The sequence below is a fragment of the Drosophila novamexicana genome, unplaced genomic scaffold (genome assembly GCF_003285875.2).
Source record: "Drosophila novamexicana strain 15010-1031.04,08,12 unplaced genomic scaffold, DnovRS2.1 tig00000462-arrow-pilon, whole genome shotgun sequence".
Classification (NCBI taxonomy): Eukaryota; Metazoa; Arthropoda; class Insecta; order Diptera; family Drosophilidae; genus Drosophila; species Drosophila novamexicana.
In genome coordinates this window covers 1373769-1393968 of record NW_020824806.1, presented here as the reverse complement: position 1 = coordinate 1393968, position 20200 = coordinate 1373769, and the positions used below count along the sequence as shown (strand labels likewise).

Sequence of the window (20200 nt, the reverse complement as noted above, 5' to 3'; positions counted from 1 at the left end):
TTTTTATCGTTATCGGAATTGCTCAAAATGCGATGTTTTCGGCACATCACTAGTTCTTCTATGTACCTCGACGCTGAATGGTGTGTTCGCGCACACTTTTCTGCAAAAAAATAATTTTAAGTGCAGAAATAGGCGGAAATACTGAAGAAACATTGCATTCGCGATTACAGCACAATTTTTGCAACGCGCCAACACTGTTTTCACGCACGGATGCATATTTGTGATGTGGATATTTTGTGATTAAAAATTTTCCCCATCTGAGGTACGAAAAAAAATGGTTGAAAAAATTTCCGCCCAACAAAGAACTGACGCGGACGTAGAAGCAGCAGACATGTATATATATAGCCGTCTCACTCTAGCATCGGTCATTCGATTAGCATGTTTGAAAAGTGCCGCAACTAGCAACTTTAAACCAACCTAAAATAAACGTGCTACTGCGAACAAATAATTTTATACATAATGGCCAATTGCAAAAAGTATATTTTCTTGAAACGCGCGTGTGTGTATAACAAAAAAAAGGAAGCGCAGCCATTTGCAATGCAGAGTTGCAAATCGATTGCATTTTGCAGGGATGCAAGAGGCGGTCGTGATAAGCGTTACGCATTAATATCACTGAAAAAGTTCTAAATGTAATGATTACGCAGCAGAAACAGTGTAAAGATACTAGCTGTACATTTATGGGTTTAATTACGGCTGACATATATATGTGCCTACATATATGCTTCACAGGGCTGCAAAATGTGCGCTGTCAATCGCAACACGCTATAAATTAGTGGCGACTGTAATGTTCTTTTTTTCCCGCCTTTTTTCAGATGTCTCAAACATGAATGAAGGTAATTCAGCAGGAGGGGGGCATGAAGGGCTCAGCCCGGCCCCTCCTGCTGTGTCAGACCGTGTAACGTTACAATCAACGGAAAAATCAGTTACAACGCCAAAATCAACAGCCTCAACAGCTCATAACAACAATAAATCATCATCAGCAGTAGCAACAACGCAACAGCAACAGAAACCCAGCAAACAACAACAACAACAGCAGCAGCTGCTCAGTGCGCAGCTGCCTGTGCCGCTGTCGAACTTGTCGACAGAGGCAACGGCAGCAGCAACGCCAGCAGCAGCTCCCACAAACTCCAATTCAGCAACAGCAGAAACCTCCGCCTCCGTCTCAGATTCCACAGCGCCACCCCAGGCCAAGCGTCAGCGTTTAGAAGATACGGAAACGAGAGGCGAGGCCGCCAGCGATAGCAAAAATAGCAACATTGTTGGCGCTGTAAGCAGCAACATCGTTGGCTCATTGCTGCCAGCGTCGGTTGTGGCCAGCAGCGAAGTTGGTGGGGCCATTTCAACGGCACTGCAGGACTTAAATGCGCTCAGGAAGCGCGTACTCCAACAGAAATATCAAATTTTGCGTAATCTTAAGGAAAGGTAAATATGTCTAGTATAAGATTATATATTGAAAATTGCTAACATTTGTGTTTCAATTTGCAGACATCTTGAAAATGTGTCCGAATATTTTTATTTACAAAACGGTGGCAGTATGATGGACTACCCCGCGTGGCGTAAAAAGACACCAACACCGCAGTTCATCAGCTACAGCAATGCGAATCGTATCGAGCAGCTGATACTCGAAGAAAAACCAAGCACATCCGCCGCCGCAGCAGCAGCCGCTGTGGCCCAAGGACACAGAACAACACAACAACAAACTCCAAATTCGGATTCGGTTGTTAGCAACAGCAACAGCAGCAGTAGCATCAGCTCTGCAACAGCAACAACAACTACAGGGACAACGGGCATACAGTTAGAGGCAGAAAACAACAGACAACAAACGGTAAGCACCTGAAGCATTAAAAAATTAAATATTAAAATGACTACATTAGGATATGTATACCAGATTGATAGCTAGCTTCTTAGGCATTATTCTGTACAAAGTTCTAAAACGATTTAATCTGTTTTAGCAGAACACGCAATCTCTATTGCCAGCAAAGTCTGGTAGTAACACAACATCAGCAGCGGCAACAGCATCGTCAAGTCCAAGCAGCAGTGGATCAACAACAACAACCACAACTGGAGCATTGTCTACAACTAACAGCTTAGTGGAGGCGAGCGGTAATGCATTGCCACCGGAGGCGGAAATAAAGATACCAGCTGTTGGTGCGACGCCAGTTGCCGTCTCCACGAAGCTACCCGCCGCCGTAGTACAGTTGACGCAGCAAGGTAAGCTAAACTTGTTCAGGATTATAACTCTTAACCAGGATTCAAAATCTCTTGATATCTCGTATCTACCATTGTTATTATTTTGTGTTTGGTTGTATTTCTGGTTTTGTGTTCCTTGGTTTTCAAAATTATTGTACATTTGAAAAAAAAAAATAATAGAAACATGTCAAAATTCATACAATGAGAAAAAAAACAAAAAAACGTTTGCATACAACTAAGAAGAAAAATAATCTGCTAAATGCTACCGAATCCCCCAAGCAATAGTACGCGTCCAGAACAACTATCCAGCAACTGTAAAAGTACAACGCACGCCCTGCACAATACTATAAAAGTTGTTGTCTCGCCCAAGCAAAATTATAAAAACACTAGCAAGAAACCTATAAAATGCTCTACTAATAAGTATGTAACAACAACAAACACGAATTTAATTTATTTGACCCACACACGCAAGAGAATACTAAATCTATTTACATGTATGCATATATTTATATAATAACAACTACATATATACATTCTTACAATATAAATTAATTTATTGTATTGCTGTACATCATTTGATTTACAATTTTCAACTGTTTTTGTTAACACTTCTTTGGTTAAGTTCTTAATTTTTTACAAAACATTCTCTCACATTTGTTACTGCCGCCTCCTAACGCACACCTCAACTCTCTTTCTCAACTCACCATCAAATTGTATCGTTATTATATAGGTCACATACCCGGTAGACCTCTAGGAGGTCGTCACGGTATGGTCTTCGGTCAAATACCCGCGCCTCCTGCCGTAGGAAATTCTTCTGTACCTTTGGTGCCAGGTGCTTATCGTTCGCAACAAATTAAAAAACCAAACAAATCAAAATCTTATTTTCATTTATAAGTCCTTCTACTTGTTTTTAAATATTGAAGTATTCTCATATTTTTCATTTTGTTGTTGCCGCCAATTAAAAGCGTAGTGCATTTGACTTATACTATATATACATTACATTCGATGTGCCTAATATATTATATTATACCAAAGATTCATCTTATCATTTCTCTAGAATTGGTGTTTTTATAAACCTTGTTTATATATATTTATTTTCTGGTAAAATGCTTACGAATTATTTGTCTTTCCATCTTATTCAATTGAATTGTAAAAATACAGTGTTTTTTTTCGGTTTGCAAAATTATGCATAGCTTAGATTTGACTTGATTTTTGACTTTATGAAGTTGCTCAGCATCAGAAAATTTGAACTATTTAGGAAATATATCTCTTACATTTAACATGACATTGTTCGATTCGGCACGCCGAAGTAATCCTTGCTTTTAATCAATTCTTAATTAGTTATATTTTTGGCTCGTTTTAAGTTATTTTTGGCTGCACCTAAAAGCGTTTTCTTGTACGCCAACTCAATGCGCTTGAAAATCGTAGCTGTGTGCTAGATCAAAGCTAAGCTGCATGTGACTCTTTGAACTTCAAATACGAGTCTATAACGCTGAGAACAATTCCAGATTAAATTTAAGTAGGTAGATTATATGATATAAGCACCTAAAAGCGTTTTCTTGATTGCTTTTTAAACGCGCCTGAAAATCGTAGCTGTGTGCTAGAGCAATTGCTGCGGTTGCAAGTGTCTTGATGCCAGTAATGCATCAACTACATTAACACCTCGCACAAGCTTTTTATAAGATAGATTATCAGAAATTCCTTTCCTGCAAGTGCACTCTGTGTCACATTGATTTGCCACATGTGATGACAATTTGTTAACTTGCTAGATCAAACCAAAGCTGCGATTTATCCATGTGATTGTGTCCTTAAAACTAATTGCATTGAAAACGCGCCTTACACTCATTTAAAAAATAGCTAAGGATTATTATTCCTTATTTCCAGATTAGGTTTAAATACAATATAACACCTTAAAGCGATTTGGTTCCACTTTTATATCCAAAGTAATTTTTCCTTGCAAGAGCACTCTGTATCACATTGAACTTTTATAACCTCATGTGAGACAACTTAATACCTTGCTAGATTAAATTAAAGCTACGATTTATCCATGTGATCGGGTACTTAAAACTGTTCACATTGAAAACGCGCCTTACACTCATTTACACTTAAGAGTCATAGGGATTTGCATTCTTCCACTTACATTTAGAGTTTAGGAGTTTTGCATGCAGTTGACTTAGTTGTTTGCCTATTTTAATTTTCCCTTTCCTCGTTTAGAAAACATTTGAATACATATACTATGTTACACTTACTGATTCGCAAGAAATATGGTTCAATTAATTGATTGATTGATTGGAACGTTTTATTTTATTTGTTACTTAACTATTATCGCTTCAATATGGTAGCGTGTGTTTGGCAATGCAATTTTCCAGCATGCAAGTTGGCTAAGAGCTTTCTTGGAATATCTTGGAACCGTTACTGACTAACTTCTTGTATCGTTTTTCTTTACCTCAAGGTGGCACGCCTCTGGTGCCGTGCAGTAGCTCCGCGGGTTCAACGGCGCTGCGTCGTCCAAACTCGCAGCAGAATGCAACAGGAGCAGCGACTGGAGCAGCGGGTGGGGCAATTGGCGGAGCGACGCCAACTCCGCTGTACACGGGTGGGGCCAACGGTGCGGCTGCGAGCGGTGGTGGTCTGACGCCCTGCACGCCTGGTGGCAGCAGTGGAAGTCTGTTGAGTCCACTGGCGGCTAGTACAGGCACACCCAACAGTGCGCAGGAGTTTTCGTTTAAGGCCAAGCAGGAGGTGTACGTAATGCAGCGTATATCCGAACTACAACGAGAGGGATTATGGACTGAACGGCGTTTGCCTAAGCTGCAGGAGCCCAGCCGCCCCAAGGCGCACTGGGACTATCTGCTCGAGGAGATGGTTTGGCTAGCAGCTGATTTTGCGCAGGAGCGCAAATGGAAAAAGAATGCGGCCAAGAAATGCGCTAAAATGGTGCAAAAGTATTTCCAAGACAAAGCAAATGCGGCACAGCGCGCCGAAAAGGCGCAAGAGCTGCATCTGAAACGCGTCGCCTCCTTCATAGCTCGCGAGGTGAAGAGCTTCTGGTCAAACGTGGAGAAACTGGTCGAATATAAACACCAAACAAAAATCGAGGAGAAACGCAAACAGGCGCTCGATCAGCATCTCAGTTTCATAGTCGATCAAACAGAGAAGTTTTCACAGCAGCTGGCCGAAGGCATGAATAAAAGTGTTGCGGAAACGCCCAGTCTGACATCCAGTCGCTTAACCTCACCCAAGCGTGAGTCTGATGGTGAGTTAAGATCAATTTTCGTAATTTATAATATGTAAGGTTTCATTGGGTAACGAAATGATTCTACTCAGAACAGAATGTGTTTCAGATAGTATATTATAAGAATTTATAATTGAAAGTCCAACAGGGTTTTTTGAAAAAGGGATCAAAGATATTGAAGAAAATCAGAAACATTTATTACATTTTATGCACATGATGAGACACTTGAACTGAAACGTTGTTGTGGTCTATTTTTGAACACTTCGATGTTAACAAGGGATGGTCGCATTTGCGAGGCATTTGTCTGATGCATTTAGAAACAAAATCTATTACGTAAGGTTAAAATATGAAAAACCTGGTTTAAACTGTGCTTGCATAATTTCTTCCACAGACGAGTTTAGGCCAGAGTCTGGCTCTGAGGATGATGAGGAGACAATTGCCAAGGCCGAGGAAGAAGCAGCCGATGTCAATGAGGAGGTCAAAGCTCTGGCCAAAGAATCTCAAATGGACTTTGATGATTTTCTCAACGATTTGCCGCCCGGCTATTTGGAAAATCGTGATAAGCTTCTGCTAGAGGAGCAGAGCTCAACGAAAGGCGCTGCTTCCACTAGTGGGGCAGATGCTGCCGATGGTGGAGACGACAGCGATGATAGCGAATTTCAGGCAAAGGAAGCCAGCGATGATGATGAGAACACCATCAGCAAGCAGGAGGAGGCAGAGCAGGAAATTGATCACCAGAAGGAGATCGATGAACTGGAAGCAGACAATGATTTGACCGTTGAGCAGCTGCTAGAGAAATACCAATCTGGCAAAATTGATGAGCCGCCCAGCGCCAAGAGACGCAAAATAGCCGTAGAGACCTCGGAGCAGGACTCGGATGATGATTCAACTGCGATTGAAGATTCAACAGATGGCAGTGAAGTGGAAGCTAGTGATGAAGAAGATGAAGATCTCTCTACCATCAAGTCCGATACAGACCAGGAGGAGGCGGAGCAAGAGGATGGTCTCAAAAGTCTACTAGCTGATGCCGATGGCTATGGCGTAGGCGGCGCGAGTGCTGCGGCTGCTGTTGGCAGCAAAGACAACAAGGATGACATGTTGAACGATGCTGCCGCACTCGCTGAAAGTCTGCAGCCCAAGGGCAACACGCTATCCTCCACAAATGTGGTGACGCCTGTGCCATTCCTGCTGAAGCATACGCTGCGCGAGTACCAGCACATTGGACTCGACTGGCTGGTCACGATGAACGAGCGCAAACTCAACGGCATCCTCGCCGACGAGATGGGCTTGGGCAAGACAATACAAACGATTGCACTACTGGCGCATTTGGCCTGCGCCAAGGGCAATTGGGGTCCCCATTTGATTGTGGTACCATCATCTGTGATGCTGAATTGGGAAATGGAGTTTAAGAAATGGTGTCCCGGCTTTAAAATACTCACCTACTACGGCACCCAAAAGGAGCGCAAACTGAAGCGTGTCGGCTGGACGAAACCAAATGCGTTTCACGTCTGCATTACTTCCTACAAGCTGGTCGTTCAGGATCAACAAAGTTTTCGGCGCAAAAAGTGGAAATATCTCATTCTAGACGAGGCGCAAAACATTAAAAACTTCAAGTCACAGCGTTGGCAACTGCTGCTCAACTTTTCCACCGAAAGGTCAGTAATTTATTTGTTAATTGGATGCCGCCATTACACGTTGTTGCAATTGCCCTTGTGCCAGCCAGCACCAAAATCAGTAACCAAGCGATTGCTAAACTAGCTTGGCGACTACGCTTGGGTGCTAAAATTAAAACACGCTATAATGCCGCATGTATTTAAAGAGCATACTAACCCATTGGAATGCTTGTGGCCTTGTTTTGAGACAAGTTTTAATTATTTGTTTGTTACTTTTTTATTTATTGCACTAGATATTATTTATGAGTTTCCATTGAAATTGAATGTTTTGTTTGAATAACAAGATTAACTTGTGTTAATTATATTCTTAAAGTTGCAGTTTTTTTTTTTTTTTAAATTTTAATGAAGTATTTAAAAGCGTTTTGTTTCTTTTTTTTAAATAAATAATATATGGCTAATATATAATATTTTCTATCTTCCATAAACAACAGACGATTGCTTTTGACAGGCACGCCGCTGCAGAACGATCTAATGGAGCTCTGGTCCCTGATGCACTTTCTCATGCCGTATGTGTTCTCCTCGCATCGCGAATTCAAGGAATGGTTCTCCAATCCCATGACTGGCATGATCGAGGGCAACATGGAGTACAACGAAACGTTAATTGCCCGACTACACAAGGTAAATATAGTTTTTTATACGTATAGTTAAGTTTTTTAAGGGAGTAGCACCTAAAAGCGTTTTCTTGTACGCCAACTCAATGCGCTTGAAAATCGTAGCTGTGTGCTAGATCAAAGCTAAGTTGCAAGTGACTTTTTGAACTTCAAATAAGAGTCTAAAACGCTAAGAACATTTCCAGATTAAATTTAAGAAGGTAGATATATGATAAAAGCACCTAAAAGCGTTTTCTTGATTGCTTTTTAAACGCGCCTGAAAATCGTAGCTGTGTGCTAGAGCAATTGCTGCGGTTGCAAGTGTCTTGATGCCAGTTAATGCATCAACTACATTAACACCTCGCACAAGCTTTTTATAAGATAGATTATCAGAAATTCCTTTCCTGCAAGTGCACTCTGTGTCACATTGATTTGCCACATGTGATGACAATTTGTTAACTTGCTAGATCAAACCAAAGCTGCGATTTATCCATGTGATTGTGTCCTTAAAACTAATTGCATTGAAAACGCGCCTTACACTCCTTTTAAATAATGTTTCGGATGATCAATGGTTTTAGGTATGGTTGATGTATAATAAATCACATAAAAACGTTATCTTGATTGCTTTTTAAACGCGCCTGAAAATCTAATTCAGATTAGATATCCATAATTCTTTCTTGCAAGAGCACTCTGTATCACATTGAATTATATAACCTCATGTGAGACAATTAAATACCTTGCTAGATTAAATTCAAGCTGCGACTTATCCATGTGTTCGTGTCCTTAAAACTGATTACATTGAATACGCGCTTTACACGAGTTCTATAATAAAATGTTCACATTATAAATTATGAAGCATGTATTGATTGTTTGTTTTTTATTTTCTTATTCAGGTCATTCGTCCATTTCTGCTGCGTCGCCTTAAAAAGGAGGTGGAAAAGCAAATGCCAAAGAAATACGAACATGTTGTCATGTGCCGTTTGTCCAATCGTCAGCGTTATCTGTACGAAGATTTCATGAGCCGATCCAAGTGAGTTTCTCTCTTTAAACTAATTTAGCAAAAGCTGATTCTTTACTAAAACAATTTATGTGTGCAGAACCCGCGAAACATTACAAACTGGCAATTTGCTTAGTGTGATCAATGTGCTGATGCAGCTGCGCAAGGTATGCAATCATCCGAATATGTTCGAGGTGCGTCCAACGATATCACCGTTTCAAATGGAGGGCATTGCATTCCATACACCGCGTCTAGTCAGCGACATCTTGGAGTATGATCCGTTCACGGTGAGTTTGTGTATGCCACAGCGATAGAATCAGATGCAATCGATTGTTAAAATGATGATAAATTGTCACTGAACATTGCGACTCAATCTATTTTGGAGAGAGTTGCGATCTCATAGGATGTTCGCTGTTGCGAGGCATTTGCCTGATTTTAAATCAGTTCAGTTAACTTAAATGCATATAACGTAGGACGTAAACTAATTGTACTCTATTTATTTTCAATTAAAGCAAATCAATTTGGAGACAGTCAACATGTTGCTGCTGAATCTGGAGCAAACGCTAACCGCCTACGTCTCCCACAAATCGCGCTTGCTGTCGCCGCCACGTAAATTGATTGAGGAAATTGACAGTGCACCGCAACCCCCGCCACGTTGCCCCAATGGCAAGTACCGCTTTCACATACGTGTTCGTAGCGCTGAGCTGGCGCAGCGCATCAAGCTGCAAGCGGTGCGCGTTGGTGCTAGTCCGGCCATGCGACTGGAGGGCTCGAAGATTGTACCGATGCGCAGCCTATTGCCCAGTGGGCATGTGCTGAAACGTGTCAGCGGCACCATTAATCCCATCAATATGGCCCTTAAGCCTGTGATTATCAATAACCTAATGTCAACGTCGGTCAGCAACAGTAGTGGCAGCAGCAGCAGCAGCAGCAGCAGTAGTTCAGCTCTAAATGTGCTGGGCAGCAGCTCCAAGTTGCTAAGTTCGCGTTCCCCCATAAGTGCACCAACGCCTGCCAAGGTGGCCAAGACGATGCAGGATGGTAAACCCTTCTTCTACCTGGCGCCTGCAACAAATACCGGAGGGGCTGGAGCGCGGCTGACGCTGACCAGCAAAACAACTTCAAGCACAGCAACAACTGCAGCAGCAGGAGGCGCAACAACTACGAGCAGCAACTCAGCAGCACAAATGCAGCAGTTGAGCAAGGAGCCCATTGTCAAAGATCTTGCCACGCATGTCAAGCTGACGGTACAAAGGCAAACGAATGGCAAGTCACAGGAGGAGGACTCAACTTCAACGCCGGAGGACGTGGAGGATCCCTACCGCATGCAGCAGCTTATACAGTTGCGCAAGGAGCAGCGCTTGGCATCGCTTAAGCGCATGGCTTTCATCAATCGTCGACGCACCGATGCCACGCCCATTTATGGCGCCGATTGCCGCCAGGCTATTGAAGGTTGCATGCAGGCAACGCGCACATTGAAGCATTCCACCTGGCAAACGCGAGGTTATGCGAATTGCACTGTTGCCATGCGGCAGCACAACGATAACTGGTCGCTGAATCTGCTCCTGAAAAGCTTTGAGCAGCGTTGCGCTGAGCTAGCGCCCATCTTTGCCAATTTTGTGATCTATGTGCCGTCAGTGTGTGCGCCACGGATTCGACGTTATGTGCAGAATTTGTCATCGACACATTGGCAAAACGAGCGACAGATTGAGACGACGGTGGCGCAAACGCTATCGCCCAAGCTGACGTTACTGCATCCCATCATCTCAGCGATGACAACGCAGTTCCCCGATCCACGTCTCATTCAGTACGATTGCGGCAAGTTGCAAACATTGGATCGTTTGCTGCGGCAGCTAAAGGTTGATGGACATCGTGTGCTGATCTTTACGCAAATGACCAAGATGCTCGATGTGCTGGAGGCGTTCCTCAATTATCATGGGCATATTTACCTGCGGTTAGACGGCTCGACACGGGTGGAGCAACGGCAAATATTGATGGAGCGTTTCAATGGTGACAAGCGCATCTTTTGCTTCATTTTGTCGACACGCTCTGGTGGCGTGGGTATCAATTTGACCGGAGCTGATACGGTGATCTTCTACGACTCGGACTGGAATCCCACGATGGATGCACAGGCGCAGGATCGTTGCCATCGCATTGGTCAAACGCGAGATGTGCATATATATCGTTTGGTCTCGGAGAAAACCATCGAGGTGAACATCCTGAAGAAGGCCAACCAGAAGCGCATGCTCAGCGACATGGCCATCGAGGGTGGCAACTTTACGACAACCTTCTTCAAGAGCTCCACCATAAAAGATCTGTTCACCATGGACCAGACACAAGAGCAGGACGACTCAAGCCAGGTGAACGATGGTAAACCCGATGAGAAGGACAAGATTATTGCTGCTGAAGTTGAACCGGCCATCGAAACGGAAAAACAATCGCTACGCGCCTTTGAGCATGCTCTGGCCGCTGCCGAGGATGAGCAAGACGTCCAAGCGACAAAAACGGCCAAAGCTGAGGCAGCCGCCGACCTGGCCGAGTTCGATGAGAACATACCCATTGCGGATGAGGCCAATGCGGACGGCGGCGGTGTGCCCGTTGAACTGAGCAAAGCCGATCTGGAAATGCAAAATCTTGTCAAGCAGGTGAGTTGCGAACTAATTTTCATGCGCGGGCATGGGCAGTGCTTGCTTCTATTAGAGGATCTTCCCAGTGGCCCTTTAAGCTAGCGCGCGCTGCCTAGAGAAACTTCAACACGAAGTAGACGTTCAGACATAGTCGAAGCGATCATAATCCACGCTCGATTATATCACTCAACGTCTGACATAAGCTTCAAGTCGCTCCTGATACGGGATATGTTCTTAATATATATTGTTTTCGCTCGCACTTCCAGCTGTCGCCCATTGAACGCTATGCGATGCGCTTTGTGGAGGCCACCGGCGCCGCCTGGACAGCCGAGCAGCTGCGCGCTGCCGAGGCGGAGCTTGAGATGCAGAAACGTGAATGGGAGGCAAACCGGCTGGCGGCCATGCAGAAAGAGGAGCAGCTGCTCAAGCAGGAAACGGAGGCCGATGAGCTACTGACCTACAGTCGCAAGGATGCCAGTAATCAGGTTAATACCAAACAAGATTCCAATCTAAGCAAACGAACACCGATTGTAGGGGTAGGCATTAGGCTAACTAAGCATAATAAGCGGGATAAACGGTTTAAGCAACACGGTGTAGCCAGGGGTCCGGGGTTAAGTAGAAGCGTAAGCAACAAGTCAAGAACAAGTCCGCAGCAACCTAGTCCGGTGCGCACGCGTCGCAACAGCCTCAATGTGAGTGCTCCGGCCAAGAGCAGTTGCAACAGCAGCAGCAATAGTAACAGTAAACGATCAGTGGTTGCGCCCGCCAGGCGGCAGACGCGTCTGCATTCGTTGGGCGTAGTCAGTACTACTGCCACGACGCCTACGGCGGCTGCCACAGCAACGCCGCCCACTAGAAAGACAACGCGCACAGCAATGGCAGCAGCAGCAGCAGGCGGCACTGCTGCGACACCCCCTGTAACAGAGGAGCGACCCAAGCGCCAATCGGCCAATATAGCCATGACTAAACTGATGAAGACGCCTGCAAAAGCTCCAGCAGCAGCTCCACCAGCTAAGAACAATACACAAGCGGCTAAGCCGAGACGCAGGGAAAGCGTCTCCACGACGGCGGCGGCCACGCGGCGGAAGTTGCTTGAGCGGCGTGCGACAATATCATCCCCGCTAGCCCTGAAACAAATGAAGAACAACATTAGTGGGGATGAGGATGACAATGAAGAAAAGGATAGTGAGAATGATGATGATGATGGCGATGGCGATGGCGATGGCGATGACGATGGTGCAGAGAGTGCATCCGTTTGCGTTGATGAAGATGAAGATAATGAGGAGGAGGAGGAGGGTGAAAATGAGGACGAGGACGAAGACGAAGATGAAGACGAAGATGAAGATGAAGACGAAGAAGAGGACGAGGAAACTGCTGTCTCAGGCTCGGCCTCTGTATCTGCCTCCGGTCAGGGAGATACAACACAAACCGAGGAGGATGAGGAAATGCATGTGGAAAGGCTAAATGAGGACGAAGAAGACGGTGATGACACTGCCAATACTGACTCAAATCCAGAAGTCAATGTGGAAACACAGTCCAGTTCAAGCTATGCCACAGCCGGCGAAGGCGGCAACAGTCTGGACGGATGGAATGCGCATAATCAGGTGCAAGATACCACAATGACGAGTTCCACATACTATAATGTCTCGGAAGAGTCCGACACAGATGAGCCCAATGATCCCCTATCCTTGTCAAAGGCGGAAGCCAAAGCAGAAGCAAACAAGGATTCAACGCCAGCAATACAGAGGCAGCGCAGCAACAGCAGCCGTGGCGGCAGCGACGATGCCATTGGACACACGCCACGCACACGCTCACGCGGCTCCGTAAAGATAAATCTCTGGACATTGGATGTCAGTCCTGTGCTGAGCACCCAGAAAAGCAGCGGAGGTGCGGGCAAAAATGTGAAGCGAGCGATGCCGCCACAACAGGCAGAGACAAAAATAATGGCGCGACGAGCACAGGCGACCGCCAAAAGGCGACTCCTAAAGAAAGCCGATGATGAGCAGAAAACGACGCTGAGTCGTTGGATAACCAAATCGCCGCGTGTGCATCTACGCTCCAGCAATGCAGCTGCTGGCACGTCCAATAACAGCAGCAGCAACACTGCCGGCGCCTCAACTGGAGCAGCTGCAGCATCATCATCAGTGGTGCATGCCACGTCAGGCGCTAGCTCAAATGGTGCCAGCAGCAATAGGTGATAATAGAATGGAGACAGGAGACAGGACAGTATTAACTATAACTAAAAATGAATCCTGCTGCAAATCCTTGCTAAAGCCGTGGAGCTGTGTGCGCTGTGTGGTTTTTAGTGAGCGTTTGAAAATGGCCACGCAACTGTTGAGCACACATAGAAGCACCTTGAATAGATGTGCATCTGTGTGTGTGAAGCTGCTTCAGAACTATGTACGAGTATTTAATAGACTGTAACAAGTTTCCTTCTAAGCTAGTTAGGCGGCAAAATCAATAAAATAAAAAAGGCAGTGAGAAACAGGAAAAGTGAGTAAAACGAAAGTTTAGGATAACAAATTCTGTTTAGCTTAGGTAGATTTGTAAGTGGGGGGCAGCAAATTGAGACAATTATAAAACTATGTGTTTAATTCAGCTCAGATTGAAGCTTGCAAAGCTCAATGCCAACACAATACTGATATTTTGATAACAGAAAAAAGCAGATTATTTAATTTAAGTTACACTTCGATGAACACAGCGAGTTGGATAAATTGATTTCTGCTGCCCCACCCCAAAAACCATTTAAGAAACACGAACCCAGATTGTATATAAATACACCCATTAACAAAAGTATATCAGAAAAAATATAGTTTATAGACTTTATATTTATTAAGCAGTGTGCGGTTAACTTTTAAAAAGAAGTAACTAAAACAAATCAACTCCACTTGTATTATTATTAATTTCGCTGTTAAATTTCTGTTCTTGATCTAAGTCTTCAAAGAAACTCTCCTCAGCTAATGCGCCTTAGTTTATAAGTCTCACTCCTTAGGTAACTTTTTAACTCTATGGTAAATGTTAATAATTTTGCATTCAATAATTTATTTTGTATTCTAAAAAAAACAAAACCTTAAACTAGTTTAGTTTTAACAAAAACAATCTAAAGACTATAAGCATATAGATTGACTAACAAATAAAACACAAGAATCGATTCGATATGCTTTCTAAAAAGATAAAGAAACTTTAAGACGTTGTGGTTTTTTTTTATTTATACGGACAAATTTCGTGCGTGTGTTTAACCAAAAAAAAAAAGTATAAACATTTCGAAGACAATTGCACAAAGTTGGAAAAGAATAAGCGGAAATCATAAGAAAGAATAAGAATCAATCATATTATTTTCTGTGTTAACGAATGTAGAATTCTGTTTTGGTGTAATGAAAAACTATGCGAATTTCATTTAAATAATGTTTATATAGTTTACATAATACAATTCGTTGTATGCTCGTTGGTTTGTTTGTTGGTCCAACCCCCCGACTCACCGCCTCCATCCTGTGACCCCACCCCCAGCTCCCATCCTCCCAGCCACTTCATCGATTTCCGTAGAATAGGCAGTTCCACAGACTTTGCCAATTGTTCTTCAGCAACGTACGAAATGATTCCGGAAATAAAAAAACAGAAAAAAAGCTACAACGCCAAATCATACATAATATTTAGATAGACACGATCGAAACGATATAAAGTTAGTTAGCTAGTTACTAAGCCAATAAACACCACCACCAAAACAGAGTTGCTTCATACGATACGAAAATAATATAATGGAACGTTTATTCTTTTCTTTAACTTTGCTCGGCTCCTCGCACACACGCACGTCCGCAGGTCTGGATATCGCGCAACAGCATGGAGTTAATGCCGGTAAGTGAATTAGTTCTCACCCTCGCAAGTGTTTCTATTGGTATTTGTTTCCCTCAGATGTGGTGCCCGCCAACGCCACCGCAGGATAACAATGACATCTACATTGACCACTCGCTGTCGTTTATGTACGATCTGGAGCCCATACCCGAGACGGAGCTGCCGCCAGTGTATGTGCGACGCGAGCTCAAACGATCGCGCACCGATGCCGGCTTCGATGGCAGTCGACGGCCCAATAAGATGCGACGCGAGGATAACTATGTGCCGCCACGTTCGCTATTTGATCGGCCCACAGCGCAGCTGGCGCGTCTGCGGCGGGAGCTGAAGAATCAACGATTCCGCGGCAGCTTTAAGCCCAACTCAATGATACCGGGCCTGAAGCCACAGTTGCCGGCCAAGCCGCTGGCTGAGCCAGAGGCCATGAGCGAGTGGTGCGTGTTTGAGGACATGGCCATTTTGCACGTGCTGATCAATTTGCAGGGGCTGCCGTGCAGCCTGATGCTGCTCTCGCCAGGACAGACGCCCAATTGGGATTTGGTCTCGGAGCTGGTGAACTTCTGCTCGAAAACGTATCGTTCGGCCAGGCAGTGCCGCTGGCGCTACGAGACGCACATACAGCCACGCGAGGAGGGCAAAGTGGTCGAGAGTCCCAAAAAGCAAAAGAAACTGAAGCCCACCCTGCGCATGGAGTACATGAAGAGTCCGTTGCGTTATCTGCGCACCACGCAGCTCTATGCCAGCGACAACAATGCTTCCTTCTATAAGGTAATGCGGCAACGCTTCGATACCATAAAGACGGCATATTTGAAGAAAGCGCCACCGCCGAAGCGTCAGTTCAATGCGCCCAGCCTGATGAATCCCAAGCATATGGAGGTGCTGCAGAAGTTTGGCATATCCAACTACGATCAGCCCGTGTCGCCCAATAATATAGCCGTGATGAAGGCCAACAAAATGCGCGACAAGCAGCGCGGACAAATGCCAATGCAACAACAACAGCAGCAGCAACCACAACAGCAGCAGCAGCCAGTTCAGCAGCAACAGCAAACCGTGCAGCAGCAGCAGCAGCAACAACAACAAATGCAGCAAGTGCAACAACAACAACAACAGCAGCAGCAACAGCAACAACAACAAATACAGCAACAGCTGCCAACAGTTGCCACCGTGCAACAATCGATGGAATTGGTGCCCAACACAACGGGAACAACTGTTGCTGTGCCCACTGGCAACAGCGGCCAACTGCAGCAGCTGCAGATACAGCATTTGACCAGCGCCAATGTGGCGACTACACAACAGACGGCCATATTGCTGCATCAGCCACAGCAACAGCAGCAGCTGCGCACGCAAACCACCACACAGCAGCTGGTCAAGACCATTGTTGGCACCACAGCCAATCTGACTGCTGGTCAACTGCAGCAGCTGGCACACCAAAGCTCGACCAATGCAGGCGGCAGCGTGCAGCTGCAAGCAGCACCGCCGGGCAGCCAGTCCAGCGTCAGTGTGGTGCTCACGACGCCAGTGCAATCGCTGCCCATTGCAACGCACAGCAATGTTAACGCCGGCTCGACAGCTCAGATAGTGTCCATCTCCTCACAGACGACGCTGCCAGTGAATACGGCGCCGCAGCTGGGCAGCATTGTGCAGACCCAGACGCTCCCTCAGGTTGTATCCGTTGGCCCATTGACCACCACAGCCACTGGTCAACAGCAGCAGCAACAACAACAACAGACGGCAACAGGCACGGTGACCATGCTGCGTGGTCAGCGCATTGTGTCTACAGGTGCAGCTGGTGGGAATACGCTGCAGGATGTGGTGCTGCAACAGCGCACCACGGCTGGCGGTCCGTCCATTGTATCTATGCCGGGTCTGGGGCAAAGTGTGACGCAGGGTCAATTCCAAACGCAGCTACGCCTGGCGGCGGTTTCTGCCTCACCCGCTACACAGACAACCCAATTGGTCACCACAAAGGGTATACCCGTAAGCTCACTGCAGCAGAGCGGCAAAGCGGTGCTGTCCGGTACCCAACAGCAGGCGGCGCACATTCAACTTTATCGGCAGCGCAATCTGAAAGTGTTGCAAGCACCACAAGGGGCACCGGGAGGCGGCAGCGTCACCGCCAGCCTGAACCAGACTGTAGTGCAAACAGCAGGCGGTGCCTTGGCCACGGGCACCATCATTCAAGCCAGCAATCTTATGCAAACGTCGACGCATGTCACAAGCCAGAAGGTGGCCGTTACCTGCATGCCAGGCGCGACCACCGTCCAGGCGGGCAATGTGGTTAGTTCGGTGCAGATGCACGGACAGGCGCGCACGCAGTTCATCAAGCAAATGGCAGCCGGCAAACAGGGCCTGCAGCGTCAGGTGCTGGCCACTGATGGCAGCGGCGGCAGTGGAGCACCTGGCACCAGCGATATGCTGCTCGTCAAGCGGCACAATATACTGGCTGCCCAGAAGGCGCAACAGGCCACCGGGCCGCTCTTTACAACCACCAGCAGCAGCAGCAACGCCGCACAGCAGCAGCAACAACAACAGCAGCAACAGTTGCCAGTTGCTGGTGTCGTGCAACAGCAGCAGCAGCAGCAAACGCAGCAGGTGACGCAGCAGCAGATCGCTTCGTTGGTTAAGGCCTCGACAGCAGCAGCGGCGAGTGGCAGCAGTGTCAGCTCCGGCGGCGTAACAGTCTCGGCCACGGGTCCGCCTACAGTGCAAGCGGGCAGCGTGAACATGACGCTGCCGCAGCTAAAACCGGGCAGCCAGATAAAGGTGACGATGCCAAATCAAATGCGGCATCTGCATGTGCAACAGCAGCTGGGCATGACGCGCAAGATCAATCGCATGACGCAGCTGGTCAGTGCTTCGGGTCAGCCTACGGCCACCAACATTGTGGCCACAACGACGGGACCACAACAGCAGCAGCAAACGCCGGGCGGCGTCACCGTCTTGCCCGCCGGCCAGCAACAGCAGCAGCAGCAGCAACAACAGAAGACAACACCTGGTGTCGGCAGTTTGCAGGCGCAATTGTTGCACATACAAAACACCAAAGCGGTAACAGTGCAACAACTGCAGCAGGTGGTGCGCAGCGGGCAGCAGGCGGGCATCGTCCTGGGCAAGACGAGTGTGGGACGCGTCATACCCGTTTCGGTGGCCTCACAGGCCACACAGCGTCAGACCATACAGGTATGATTAATAAATGATAATTGTTTTAAACTTAACGATTATTTATTTGACTCCTTGCAGGTGGTTTCGGCTGCATCGGCGCAGGCCTTGGCTGCTGGAAATCTGCGCGCTGGACAAAATCTGGCTAGCGCCTTGAAGGTGGCCACCTCGGGCGGAGGTCAGACGACGCAGCAGACGCTAATTGCAGCACTGCAGCATAATCAAAGGCAGAATGCTAGCCCTGTGCGTCTGCAGACCACAGCCGGTGGCAACTTGCTAGCCGTGGTGCAGCAGCAACAACAACAACAACAACAACAGCAGCAGCAGCAGCAACAGCAGCAACAACACACAAGCATTACTGGACCCACAGCTGGTCCGGCTGAGGTAATGACCATAACGCAGACCACGGCGCCGCTGCCAACAGTTGCCAGCCTGCAACAGCAGCAGCAACAACAACAGCAACAACAACAACAACAGCAGCAACAACAGCAGCAGCAGCAGCAGGTTGGGGGCGTACAACAGCAACAACCAACGACGCAACAGGTACGCACGTTGGTCAAGAAAAAGATCATGATCAGAAGCGAGAAAGAATAACATTTAGCGAATCATCGCACGAGAGCCGGCGTACGGCCACGCAATCGGCGCAGCATCATTACCAATACCCACACAACCACTTCGACAACAACAAGCACAAGCACCACAGCAAGCACACTTACAATTACCAGCACCACAATGACCACAACCACAACCAAATGCATTGTCGCCACAATTATTACGGATCATGTTTAAAGACGCCAACAATTTCGATATCAACTGTGACACAGCAAAATTATTGACAGCCTCTACCGCTCATTGCTCATTGTTCAATATGTCCGTCAGTCAATCAGTCAATTCAACGAACCAATCAATCAGTCAGTCAGTCAGTCAGCCAATCAATCATTGCTTAAATTGTACTTAAAACCCTTTTGTTTCGATTGGTTTTACAGCCATGAGCCGACGCGCCGCCTTGCCTGCTGCTGGATCCTGAGCGGGATTTAAGTGATGATGTTGTGTGAAGGGCGTGGCACACACATGCACACCGCACACACATACACACACTCACACACACAGCTGAAGGCTGCAGTTAATTGTAATTATATAAATAAGTTTTAATTATTAGTTAATTATTTAGCCCAACAATTTAACACGCAAATCTGTAAATCGTATTCCTTAAGCTTATCCTAGCTTATAGACTTAAAATATAATTATAATATACATATAGAACTTTAATTTAAACTTTTAATATAACTTCATAATATCTATATAATCTATGATATAGTATACTATAAAAAAGAGAAAAAAAAGTATTATAATTGTAAAAATTACTTCTATTGTTAAGCTTTTAATTTAACTACCTACTTACGAGTAGATGTTTCTACCTTTAGGATCCATACCTCGGTTCATACGAACGTGAATGGAATTAGCCAAACGATTTTGCATCCCAGACTGGAAACCTGACCAGCTGTTGCATCAATTTAAAGAAGTTATAAATAATATGTGTATTCTTATAGACTCCGACATCTGTTTTAGTAAACTAGCAAGGATATATGCACAGCTTGTGAGGGGAATTGACAGCAAGGAAAGCAGCGACATGTATTCTGTTCTCTGCAGACGCTGATTTCAACATTTGCGAGATAATCGTAGGACCTAGAATATTTGATCCAGACTTCATTCTTAAACTATGGAGTAGCTTCTATATGGAATCAGTTTCGAAGGAATGCGAGAAACTTCTGGCTTGTAAGAGCATATAGTGTAACCTTATAGAAACGCAATATATTATTGCCAAGATGTTAGACTCACCCACTGCTTCAACGCTAACGTAATGTAGTTTAGTTCATTGTGACCTG

The 20200-nt window shown here is 45.8% G+C and overlaps 1 protein-coding gene and 10 non-coding genes across 13 annotated transcripts; all 11 read left to right on the top strand.

Moving 5' to 3' along the window:
- The first annotated feature begins 80 nt into the window (after nt 1-80).
- LOC115761150 (helicase domino) lies at nt 81-19589 on the top strand. 3 transcript variants are annotated; one of them, XM_030702820.1, is made up of 15 exons: nt 81-262; nt 813-1422; nt 1486-1825; nt 1956-2211; nt 2921-3022; nt 4643-5446; nt 5817-7080; nt 7530-7716; nt 8582-8718; nt 8786-8972; nt 9198-11330; nt 11579-11797; nt 15129-15164; nt 15222-18335; nt 18396-19589. In XM_030702820.1, the coding sequence occupies exons 2-15, from the start codon at nt 824-826 to the stop codon at nt 18906-18908; spliced, it is 9891 nt and encodes a 3296-aa protein (XP_030558680.1). In that variant the 5' UTR covers nt 81-262; nt 813-823; the 3' UTR covers nt 18909-19589. The 3 variants fall into 3 exon arrangements, with proteins under 3 accessions (XP_030558680.1, XP_030558678.1, XP_030558679.1); XM_030702818.1 differs by lacking the exon at nt 2921-3022 and having other exon boundaries at nt 1953-2211; XM_030702819.1 differs by lacking the exons at nt 81-262; nt 2921-3022 and having other exon boundaries at nt 824-1422.
- On the top strand, nt 3566-3694 carry LOC115761163. The gene has a single exon (XR_004017723.1). It is a non-coding gene; the product is annotated as a small nucleolar RNA psi28S-3316 (small nucleolar RNA).
- LOC115761161 lies at nt 3731-3863 on the top strand. Its single transcript, XR_004017721.1, has one exon. It is a non-coding gene; the product is annotated as a small nucleolar RNA psi28S-3316 (small nucleolar RNA).
- Nucleotides 3898-4035, top strand: LOC115761170. The gene has a single exon (XR_004017729.1). It is a non-coding gene; the product is annotated as a small nucleolar RNA psi18S-841/snoR66 (small nucleolar RNA).
- On the top strand, nt 4146-4288 carry LOC115761160. The gene has a single exon (XR_004017720.1). It is a non-coding gene; the product is annotated as a small nucleolar RNA psi18S-841/snoR66 (small nucleolar RNA).
- LOC115761167 lies at nt 5633-5740 on the top strand. The gene has a single exon (XR_004017727.1). It is a non-coding gene; the product is annotated as a small nucleolar RNA Me28S-Am2589 (small nucleolar RNA).
- LOC115761164 lies at nt 7762-7890 on the top strand. Its single transcript, XR_004017724.1, has one exon. It is a non-coding gene; the product is annotated as a small nucleolar RNA psi28S-3316 (small nucleolar RNA).
- On the top strand, nt 7926-8059 carry LOC115761162. The gene has a single exon (XR_004017722.1). It is a non-coding gene; the product is annotated as a small nucleolar RNA psi28S-3316 (small nucleolar RNA).
- LOC115761158 lies at nt 8094-8231 on the top strand. The gene has a single exon (XR_004017718.1). It is a non-coding gene; the product is annotated as a small nucleolar RNA psi18S-841/snoR66 (small nucleolar RNA).
- On the top strand, nt 8367-8508 carry LOC115761159. Its single transcript, XR_004017719.1, has one exon. It is a non-coding gene; the product is annotated as a small nucleolar RNA psi18S-841/snoR66 (small nucleolar RNA).
- LOC115761169 lies at nt 9018-9125 on the top strand. Its single transcript, XR_004017728.1, has one exon. It is a non-coding gene; the product is annotated as a small nucleolar RNA Me28S-Am2589 (small nucleolar RNA).
- Nucleotides 19590-20200: the final 611 nt, after the last annotated feature.

Excerpts from the sequence above, each read along its gene's own strand:
- LOC115761150 (XM_030702820.1), top strand. The coding sequence starts at position 824 with ATGAATGAAGGTAATTCAGCAGGAGGGGGGCATGAAGGGCTCAGCCCG. Across the intron at positions 1,423-1,485 it reads TTGCGTAATCTTAAGGAAAG|ACATCTTGAAAATGTGTCCG; the intron begins GTAAATATGTCT and ends TTCAATTTGCAG. Across the intron at positions 7,717-8,581 it reads TAATTGCCCGACTACACAAG|GTCATTCGTCCATTTCTGCT; the intron begins GTAAATATAGTT and ends TTTCTTATTCAG.